At 39.1% G+C, this 11,506-nt stretch overlaps 1 protein-coding gene across 1 annotated transcript in view; it reads left to right on the top strand.

The window, feature by feature from the left end:
• The window catches only part of Prkaa2 (protein kinase AMP-activated catalytic subunit alpha 2), a 64,290-nt gene that overhangs the window by 32,666 nt on the left and 20,118 nt on the right, over nt 1-11,506 (top strand). The window contains exons 3-5 of the mRNA XM_052715964.1: nt 7,039-7,132; nt 8,203-8,347; nt 9,929-10,016. Coding sequence (XP_052571924.1) covers nt 7,039-7,132; nt 8,203-8,347; nt 9,929-10,016 — 327 coding nt within the window. The remainder of the gene's footprint in view (nt 1-7,038; nt 7,133-8,202; nt 8,348-9,928; nt 10,017-11,506) is intronic.

Here is an 11,506-nt window from a genome sequence, read left to right on the forward strand (position 1 = left end):
GGTAGCTGTTGTGTATGAGAAGAGAAACCTGAAATGGCCAGACCTAAAGCTTCGACCTCACTTTCTGATGCTAACCCTGAAAGCTCCCCTTGGGAAAGAAATGTGACCTAGTTTGTTCTGTTCTTGCTTGACACATAGATTGCATATGCCACTGTTGTAGTTTAATTTCTGTTGCTGTGATAAAACATCCTGACAGAAAGCAGTTTAGGGGAGAAGAGGTTTACTCCATGTGTAATTACAGGTTGCAGTCTATTATTGAGGGGAAGTCAACTCAGGAACACAGTAGCTAGTCACACATGTCCACAGCCAAGAGCAGAGAGAAATGGGATGCACCCTGCTGGCTGCCTGCTGCATGCCTGTACTCAGCTAGCCCTTTTCACTCTTAAGCAGTTCAGGGCCCAGCCCATAAAGTGGTGCCATCCCCAGAAGGCTGAGTCTTCCTACACCAACTAACAATATGACAACCCAGTCCCCAACAGACATAGTCCAATCTGATCTAGAGAATTTCTCAAGTGGGTTTTCCTCCTCAGTGACTGTAGGTTGTAGCAATTTGATGATTAAAACTATCAGCACAGTAAACATCTGTGGTTATCATGGAGTTTGTCTTGTTTCTGACATAATTTATCAGTGTTGTCTTGTTCTTATTTCTGTAATTTATTAACATTTCTTGCCTCATTCTGGTTTAGAGTTAGTTATTGTTCCCTTGTTCTAAAGTAGCTACAGAACAGCCTCAGACTTCACTAGCAAGTAATTAGAAAAGATGAATCCACTGCTTAAACCTTTGATTTTTTTCAGCCATGAGCTTAAGTCGTTCATTCACATCCTCTTTAATTGTAAATTGGAACTTAAAAAAAAAAAAAAAAGAAAAACACTCAGGCCGGGCGGTGGTGGTGCATGCCTTTAATCCCAGCACTTGGGAGGCAGAGGCAGGCAGATCTCTGTGAGTTCAAGGCCAGCCTGGTCTACAGAGTGAGTTCCAGGAAAGGCACCAAAGCTATACAGAGAAACCTTGCCTCAAAAAACCAAAAAAAAAAAAAACAAACCAAGACAAAAAGCCACTCATGTTTTCTTCATACTGAGGCTTATTGACAGCCTCTAGTAATGTTAGTGTTACACACACACACACAAACACACACACACACACACACACACACACACACACACACACACACACACACACACACAGAGCGCGCGGGCGAGAGCAGGAGAGAGAGCGCACAGGCATGGGGAGCAGTGGGCAGTGGGAAGTAGGCAGTAAACCCATGATAGTTAACTGTGTCATATGCAGTAAAGATGGAAGGAGGAATATTATACACAGAATAACTAACAATACAAAGGATCTGAAGTGGAACACACTACACTCCAGCAATCAAAGAAACAGAATGATCTAGAACAATGGTTCTCAACCTGTGGGTTGTGACCCCTTTAGGAGTCACATATCAGATATTTGCATTCTGATTCATAACAGTAACAAAATTACAGTTATGAAGTAGTAATGAAAACAGTTTTATGGTTAGGGGTCATCACAACATGAGGAACTGTATTAAAGGGGTACAGCATTAGGAAGGGTGAGAACCACTGATTTCTAGGGGTTTGGCGTGATAAAATCAGAGACATAAAGGGGAGCCAGACAATACAGGACATTATCAAATATTGTTAAGGACTTTAACTTCCACTCTTGAGTGAGGTGAAAAGCCACTGAAGTATGTTGACCAGAGGTGAGATGTCATCTGACTTAACATGTAGACTGTATTTGGGCCTGTACTGAAGTAAGGAAAAAAGTTAGTCAATTGCAGTAATCTGGGTGAGAGGTGATGGTGGTATGGGATACAACATCACGTGGTAGATGTTGAGTAGTATGCTTGTTTATGCTTTCAATGTGGAGTTAACATTTACTGAGAGAAAGCAGATTATGAAAGAAGAATAACTCCAAGTACCTTATATGGGCAAATAAAATAATATTGTTGCCATTGACTAAATGAGAAAGGTTACATGAAGAAAGACCAGGTTTGAGATGGGGCATTAGGAGTTAGTATCAAACGTTTGACTTTGGTTTTATGAAGCTGAAAGGAAGCATCCTAGTAAAGATGTTCTTGAATAGCTGAGTCTGGAATTCAGGGGAAAGTTATGGATAGATAGTGTTATATAGATAGATAGTTAGGATTTCTGTTACTGTGAAGAGAAACCATGACCACGACAACTCTTGTGAAGAAAACATTTAACTGGGGCTGGCTTACAGTTCAGAGGTTTAGTCCATTATTGTCATGGCAGGAAACATGGTGGCAGGCAGGCAGAGGTGGTGCTGGAGAGGTAGCTGAGAGTTCTATATCTGGATCCACAGGCAGCAGGAGGAAAAATGAGACACTCCCTGGCTTGAGCATCTGAGAACTCAAAGCCTGCCCCCAGTGACACACTTCTCCTGACAAGGCCATACCTACTCCAACAAGGCCACACTTCCTAATACTGCCACCCCTATGAGCCTATGTGGGGCATTTTTATTCTAACCACCACAGATAGCATACCCTAAGACTGGATAAGAATATCAAGAACCTGCAGATAGATGAACTAGTCCAAGAACTGAGCTCCAGGACACTGACTCTGTCTGGACATAAGCAGGAACCAGAAAAGGGGAATGAAATGAATAGTCAGTGGAGGTCGAGGACAGAAGATCTAGTATCCTGAAACAAAACAAAACAAAACAAGTGAAATATCCACAAGCAGAACTATGTCCTTACCTTGCTATGCCAGGAGCCTAGATGTCAACATTTTTGTGTCTTTTCAGTTGTCAAAATGATTGAATAGCAATAAATTCACAAGATATAGCCCTTTCAGTGATAGCAGTTTGCCAGATAGCCCTATCTGTTCTGGTAATCTGGCTGAAGCTAGTAAGTTTGTTCCTTGTTTGTTTTTTTCTAGACAAGGTTTCTCTGTTTATCCCTGGCTGTCTTGGAACTTGCTCTTTAGACCAGGCTTGTCTAGAACCCACAGAGATTCTCCTGCCTCTGCTTTCCAAGTGCTGGGATTAAAAGTGTGGGCCACCACCTCTGGCTGTTCTTTTATTCTAATCTTAATCATCCATATTTACTCTCACATCATATTAGTACACAGTAAATCTTAAGCCTCTCTCTCTTTCATACACACACACACACACACACACACACACACACACACACGTATTTATTTACAGAATGAACAAGTTAAGGAGGCTACTATAGAGTTCTGAAGTTTCAAAATTGTACTAATAGAAATGTAAATTGAGTCTGTATTAATAAGACAAAGGAACCCAAACCAACTGCCCAGATGGAGCTGTTGCTAAGGCCATAGGAGAGTCAGAGTTGAAATCTAAGATTTCTTCAGCTATACCTAGACTGAGACAAGAAGAGCAAATCCAGGTCCAAATGGCTACCAGTTAGATCAGTGACTAAGAGCAATTGAGTATGCCTCATCCACAGCAGGAGGCCAGGCTGAGCTGAAGTGCCAGGGACATTCATCCTTGATGTGCATGTTGGGTGTCAGATGACGTGCTTTTGGACTTAAGGCATAGCAGTGCTAGCGAGGCACCTCCCACTTTATGGAGTCCAGGTGAGGGAGTCATACACTTGGATCTGGTGTGTCACCGAAGTTCTTCCTCTTCTTTCTCCTTTTTCTTTTAGGAGTTTTATTTTTAACTTTGTGTGTGTGTGTGTGTGTGTGTGTGTGTGTGATTGTAGGTGCTCTTGAAGTACAGAAGAGGGTTAGTTGGATTTCCTGCAGCTGGAGGTACAAGCAATTATGAGCTACCATATATGGTGCTGGGAACTGAGCTCAGGGCCACTGAGCAGTATATGCCCTTAACTTCTGAGCCATCTCTCCAGCTCCCAAAACACTTTTCTTATACAATGTGCAGTAATTTAGGATATAGATATAGCTTGATCTCAACAGATTATCAACTGTTCTTACTGCTAATATTGGGTAAGATAAAAACAGAATTGACTTATTAGATTTAGCAAAGTGGAGGTTACTGGTTGTTAAATCTTTTTCTTTCTTTCTTTCTTCTTTTTCTTTTTTTTCGGAGACAGAGTTTCTGAGTAGTTTTGGTGCCTATCCTGGATCTCACTCTGTAGACCAGGCTGGCCTTGAACTCACAGAGATCCACCTGGCTCTGCCTCCTGAGTGCTGGAATTAAAGGCATGTGCCACCACCGCCCGGCTTAGTTCTCCAACTCCTAAGAGTCAGGAGGGGTGGGCAAAATTAAAGGTATCCTCTTGAGGGCAAACCAACTGATTTCCTTTGGAAAAAGCACACAAACTATGAGCAATCTATAAATTAAAACAGATCAACCAATTGAAATGTATGGATAGTATTTGGATCTAATTCTTAAAAAAAGGAGAAGAAAGATTGTAATTAGGAAGCCCTATGATTGGATATTTGATAGTACTCCTGGTTTTCTAAATGTGTCTTATAGTGATTTTGCATTTTGTGCATATGTATGCATACACACATGTATAATTACATTAAAAAGTCCATTAGAGAATATTAATGTGTTTATAGAAAAAATGAAAGCAAATTTATTGTGATTTGGTGGTCAAAAAGATATGCTTTATAAAGTTAGTAATCAAGACATTTGTCCTATTTTCTAGACTATTATGGAAATAATTGATTTTTTTATGTCCATGCATAAATAAGAACACCACTACCAACCCAATAAAAATTTCCAAAAGATGTAAGCATTTCTTGGAGAAGAAATGTATATATTTTGCAAGAACTAGATATTGTATAATTCACAAGCTTTCTAGTTGTGTTAGCATCATAAATTATCTTTAGAAAACAATTGGCACCTGAAATTGAGCATTCACATGTACTGTAACTTGGCAATTCAACTCATCAGTATTTATCAAGAGAAAAATCTTAGTACAAAAATGTTCAAGTAGCACATAGTAGCAGAATTGTAGAAATAAGCTCAGTACTTTTCTGTGGTAGAGAGAATGAATAAATAGGCTTTGACAAGAGAAGGATAAATAAATAAATATAGTGGACTATTATATAGCAGTCAAATCATATAGCTGTAACACACAGCAATATTGACTGGTTCTCAAAGAAGTTCTCCAATATTACATAATATATACCATTTAAAATCTAAACCATTAAGATAGATGGATGAATATGAATCACTGTTAGATAGGAGCATATAATCATGTATGTCTATATTTTGACATATCAAAACTAAAAAGAAAGCAAGAGAAGGCTGCTCAGTGGCTTTCTTGGGGGAGGGCAAGGGGAGGCAGCGGGGGAGGTCAGCTTTCTGTGTGGTTACATAGGAGGGATTGGCAAGGCCCTGCCATACTGTCTGGGTGATGGTTTTTGTATTACTTATTGGAATATTATTAAAAACAGCAATCGACTAAAGAAAAGACCACCCATAGACTAAAGAAAATGAGTGTTAGCAGTCCAGGATAATGATTACTACATTTTGATACAACTGAGTTAAAATTAAAGAAAAATCTTACTCTGTTATACTTGTCAATATAAATAATATTTTAAAATCTTAATCGATATGACCACCAAACAGGGATGTGCAGATGTGTATTAATGTTGATTTTTGGGTCACTTCAGAAAGATTTTTTCCTTGAGTCATATATGTTACTTTGTGTGTTTATTGCTTAAAAATGCATGTAAGCTTACTAGCTGGCCATTGCTTAGGGATTGTCTGGATAATTGCTTTTTTTCCCCTTAATTAAAAATGTTTCTGAAAAATTTCCTAAAGCACATTATTTTTCATTTCTGTTACATTAAAAGAATGCTGTTATGTGTGAATGATTAGTCATCATTTTATTTCTTGTAATATTTCCACATAATTTTTAGAAGTTACCTTTTAATAATCCAGGAATTTGCCTTTCCTACCAACTCCCTAATGTGAAGCTGTTTTCCTAGGACTCTTCTTTTTCCAAAAATTGTTTCTTTGTTAATTGAAATTTTATTGGTTGAAATTTTGCCTTCTCCCTATTTTTACTTTTAGATTACTTTGGTATTGATCCAAGCATTTTTAAAATGGTAATTTATACATTAATTTAAATAGTTTGTTGTAAGTACTTTGCCAGATGAAAATTCATTAATCAAATTATTATGAAACATGTAATTACAAACTGAGAGGTGTATTTTGTAAAGCCAAGGTAAATATGTCTGTGCAAGCAAATTGCCTCTTTTATACTTGGAAGGTGGTCTTTGGTGTGTGATAGCATATGCTGTGGAGTTAGAGGCTTCACGATTTAATTCAACCCAGAAGTATGAAGTCTTGTGGTATATTCCAAAGGATCAGCAGCTAAGTGAGTCTCATCATTTCATTCATGCCTCATCCAGAATGGATAAGCACAAATACCATTGGTAACAATAACACAGATCAGAAAAATGAGTTGATAGCAGTAGATGTTTCCACCTACTCTATTCAGTTTGTTTGATCACTTGGATGCCTGTCAAAATAGCCTTCATCAAACTTTCTTTTAGAGTTCCTAAATAAAATGACCTTTCCACAGTTCATGTGAAATAGTCTCAACTTTATTTCTGTTAGTCATTTGCTTTACATGAAATGGAATACCCTGCTGTTTGTGTCTTTGAAGACTAAAGATTACCATTAGAAGTACTTTTCCAGGCCAGATATGGTGGTATACACCTGTTATTCCAGAATGTGGGAGCCAAGGTGGGAAGATTATGAGTTTGAGTAACCCTGGATTCTATATGATGAGCATCTATCTCAAGGAGAAAAAAACCTAAGAAAAATATTTCTACAGACAATTTTTCATGTGTTTATACATGATGCGTTTTCTCTTAGTATAGTTTATGATGATTTCAAAGATAACAGAAATCTGAAGGGAAGTCTGAGTCTCAGGAAGTAGGGTACGTTTGTAATGTTCTTCCCTGCTATGTTGCTGACATTGTAAATCTGTTGCCATCCTAGAGTATTATACACTACTGGAATATGAAATTGTAGCAAGAATAGTGGATGAGGTTGATCAGTATGGAAGCACCACTTTGTATTAACCCCCTTTTTTATTTGTGAAACAGTTACCAGGTGATCAGCACTCCAACAGACTTTTTTATGGTCATGGAATATGTGTCTGGAGGTGAATTATTTGACTACATCTGTAAACATGGGCGGGTGAGTGACATGCCATCTAGTATGTAGCAGGAATCTTAAAAATTCTTATTAATAAAATCAAACCTGAGCCAGGTATTGGGGTGAACACTGGAAGATCAGAGAGACAGAACAAGCCACAGCTAACCTCACCTGGCCAACTTCTCAGCTGGTCTTGTTTCCTCAGACTGGAAGCCTCTGTGTCCTCATATCCGAATGGCTCTCAGCTGAACTGTGCTGCTAGAAAGCCTGAAAGCTTAACCAGCCAAATGCTTCTAGTTTCTGGTCCTCACGCCTTATATACCTTTCTGCCTTCTACCATCACTCCCTGGGATTAAAGGCTTGCTTTCTGGGATTAAAGGCATGAGTCACCATGCTTGGCTGTATCCTTGAACAGATGGATTTCTGCCTCTGGAATGCTAGGATTAAAGGTGTGTGCTACCACTGCCTATCCTAAGCATCTAGTGGCTTTTCTGTTCTCTGACCCCCAGATAAGTTTATTAGGGTACACAATATCTTGGGGAACACAATACCACCACAAGTATTCAACCCCCACCCCCACGCTAAGAGAGTAGAAAACACTGGAAGTAGCTAAGTAACCACAAAGATATTTTCAGTGCTTCCAGTTATTTCTGCAATAATGTCAACTACACATGTAGGACATACTTTCTTTCTTGAGAATCATGCTTTTTGAGACAGATTTGGAAACTATATCTCACTTGATCGCCAAAAGATTCTTATGCTTTTCACAGTCTGTTCTGTATAAAATCATGTTGAAGCTTCAATTATTTTCTTTTCTTGGCATTTTCATATAAGTTCTATTTTAGTTGGTTTTATTGATTCCCCAAAACATTGTGCATATTCAGTATTAGTTGAAAATTAAACACCATTACCATTTAGCAAAGCAAAGCCTATCGAATAATATTTTGAGCTTTGATAAAGTTTTGGCTGGTTTGCTTTGTCTGACTTGTTGAATTTCTAATTAGTCAGTTCTAAATTAGACTGCTTAGTTGTATGTAGGCTGGTTATGAAACTAAAATGCATAATAGATGTCCTAGATAGTCTTGATGCCGTTTATTTTTTCTGCATGCTAGGTTGAAGAGGTGGAAGCTCGGCGACTCTTTCAGCAGATTCTGTCTGCCGTGGATTACTGTCACAGGCATATGGTTGTCCATCGGGACCTGAAACCAGAGAATGTGCTGCTGGATGCTCAGATGAACGCTAAGATAGCTGACTTTGGTATGCTACTCCACGGTTGCTCAGAGTTGTGTAGTACCTTTAAAATGGACTGGTAACTACTCCTAGAGAGCTAAGAACTTGCGTTCACCACACAAATCCTATAACATGTGAAAAGGGATTAATTACAGTCTTCAAACTGGCTTATTCTGTTTATTTAAATCCACACAAAAAAGGCCGAGGTTTCTAGAACATGTTAGAAGGCCACGTCAAGACAGATCCATTCAATATTCCTTTCCTCCTAAGGAAATGATACTTGTTTTGTTTTTTGGGGTTTTGTTTCTTGTTTTTTTCTTGGGGTGGGGGCTAGGGTGAGAAAGGAGTTCTAAACTCCTTTGAAGCTTTTGTTGATGCAGTGGATGCTTTCCCTGATTTATGTAAACAAGGGTGTGAAAAGTTGTATTTGTGCTTAAAACTTTGTGCTCCTTCTGAACTGATCATGGAAAGGCCTATAAGTCAGTCTTAGGGCAATATCTTATCACTTATGAGAGAATGAACCTGGTCCTGGGTAAAAGACAAGGTGGTAAAATGTACGTTTTTAGACTCTGTACACTAAACTGACTCAGAACGGCTTCCACAGTGGATGTTTGAGGAGAAGATAATGAGGTGAGCCTTAGAGAGGCATGGGAGGTGCAAAGTCAGTGTTGCATGTTGCAGGTTTTTGTGGTTTGCTTGGTACCTGTCTTTAAACTGGCTTCACTGTTTCCGTCTGAACTCTTCTAGTGAGTGGTTCAGCGAAGAGTTTGGTTCAGTGGATTATTTCTACTATGTTGACTCGGAGCTCTCTAGATTATAAATCTTTCCCAGGAAGTTGGAGCAGGTGGCCCTCCTGACTGCTTGAGCTGAGCCCCACCTGAACGGCAGGGTCTGTTTCCAGGGAAACAGCCTGCTCATGAGCTGGAGCTGCTCTGCTAATTACAGTTAAAACCAAAAAAAGATTTGCTGTGTAGCCCTGGCTGTCCTGGAACTCCCTCTGTAGACCAGGCCAGCCTCGAACTCACAGAGATCCACCTGCCTCTGCCTCCTGAGTGCTGGGATTAAAGCTGTAATGCCCAATTACAACCTTTTAAGAAAGACTTTTAAAAGCACTGTTTTTTGTTTATTTGTTTTAATTAGCAGCCTTTTTATTTCTTCGTGTACAGAAGTAGATAATATTTGGTGCTTATGTTTTTGAAAAAGTAATATAATTTCAGTGAACCTTTTTTTGTGAAGAGTCAAAATTTTCATGGAGTGAGCTTCATTCCACTTACACATGTGCTGCTCTGTTGTTTTCTGTGTGACAGCGTGGGTCCCTAAAATAACCTCTTTCTAGTCTAACAGTGCTTCCTGTTACTGGAGAGCTGAGTGTGTGTGTGTGTGGGGGGGGGGGGGGGGGGCGGGGGCAGGGGCAGGACCCAGGAAGTGAACCCAGGTTGTCAACTTTGCTCAAGCATCTTGGCCCACTGAGCTCTCTTGCCACCCACCATTATTCTTTAAAATAAATAAAGAATATGATTTCTGCAGCATGAAACAACTAAGAGTTTTCATCATTGTTTTACCTGTATCTTCAGTATCCAGCATCTGATAAATTGCTTTTATTTTTAGGACTGTCTAATATGATGTCAGATGGTGAATTTCTACGAACTAGCTGTGGATCGCCAAACTATGCAGCACCTGAGGTCATCTCAGGAAGGTAAGAGTTTAGTAGTGATAACTGAGCATTTTGTGACCTTGCATCCATTCTAATAACATTGAATTTCCTTTGGAAGAAGATTTTTAACATAGTAGAAACAAATTGTTCATTTATTTTTTTATTATAGGCAGAACAGTACATTTTTTTAAAGCTCCATGTAGGCATTGTAATGTGTTCATGCATTTTGTTCATTGACCATGACTGAGACAGATCTGATGCAACATCTATATTCTATTGTAGAAAATGTCAAGTATCAGTAAGGATTTACTAAAGTTTAAGCCAGTGTTTTTATTTAACAGACATAGTTATTTAATAGTAGTATTTTCACACATTTCGCAGAGTCTTCAGGCAGTTGTTTTATATTTTGCCTTTGGAAGAATAAAATTTGGGTGACAATATTTCAAGCAATTAAACTAGACGAGTGACTTTGAAGTCCCTCATGTAATTAGCTCATTGGTACATTATAAAATATTTACAGGGGCTGCAGAGATGAAGTCAAGTCATTCCATGGTGGCTAGTGTCTGGTTTTAAAAGTTCACAGGATGCTAGAGAGAAAGTATTGAGAAGGTGCTTGCAAATAGCAGATTGTGAGAGTCTTAGTTCACTTGGACTGTGCCAGAGCACTGTACAGCATGCCTTATAAACAATGGTAGTCTGTCCCATGGCTCGGGAGCTCCACAAAGATTTGGTGTGTGTACAGCCTATTCCTCACAGCCCACTGTTTCTAACTTTAAGCATGTGTGCTCAAAGGGGAATGGGATCTCTCTGGGGTAGTCTTTTATAAGGGTACAGATCTTCTCCATGAGAGTTCCACCTCAGATCTCCTTAGAATCTTCACTTCCTCATACCATCAGTTCGAGGTTAGAATTCAGCTGATAAGTTTTAGAGAACACAAGTATTTTGTAAGATGCTTGGATGATACAGCTAATGATGTAAATTAGGGACAGCACTCCATTGAAGCAGATCATATTCTTTCCATTGGAAATGTAGAAATTTGTTACCTCAGACCAAAGTTTGATTTTGGTAGTGTGCTACTGGGGAACAGTAGGATAGTAGAAGGGTAAGACAGAAATTGTGAGAGGTGTGTGATGCAGACAAAGGTTATCTAGAGCCAAACTGTCTTAGTCCATTGAGTTAGCAAGTGATTCTGAAAGAAAGCAGTAGGGACTCTTATACGGGGGCTGGGCAGATAAATAGCTCAGTGCTTAAGAGCACCTGCTGCTCTTCAGAGGACCTATGCTTGATTTCGAGTACTCAGATTAGGGGTCCCAGCTGCCTGTAACTGCCATTCCACAGAATCTGATGCCCTCTTCTGGACTAAGTATTAGACACACAAGTACTACATAGACACACATGCAGTCAACACACTCAGACACATAAAAATAAGATTTAAAAATAAGTAAATCTTTTAGGAAAGATAATGTTAAACACTGTCAATATGGTACCAGTTAAGTATTTCAATGTCTCAAATTTTGTTTAAATGTGGGCTA

Source organism: Peromyscus californicus, unplaced genomic scaffold, assembly GCF_007827085.1.
Source record: "Peromyscus californicus insignis strain IS unplaced genomic scaffold, ASM782708v3 Scaffold_5__1_contigs__length_169319896, whole genome shotgun sequence".
Taxonomy (NCBI): domain Eukaryota; kingdom Metazoa; phylum Chordata; class Mammalia; order Rodentia; family Cricetidae; genus Peromyscus; species Peromyscus californicus.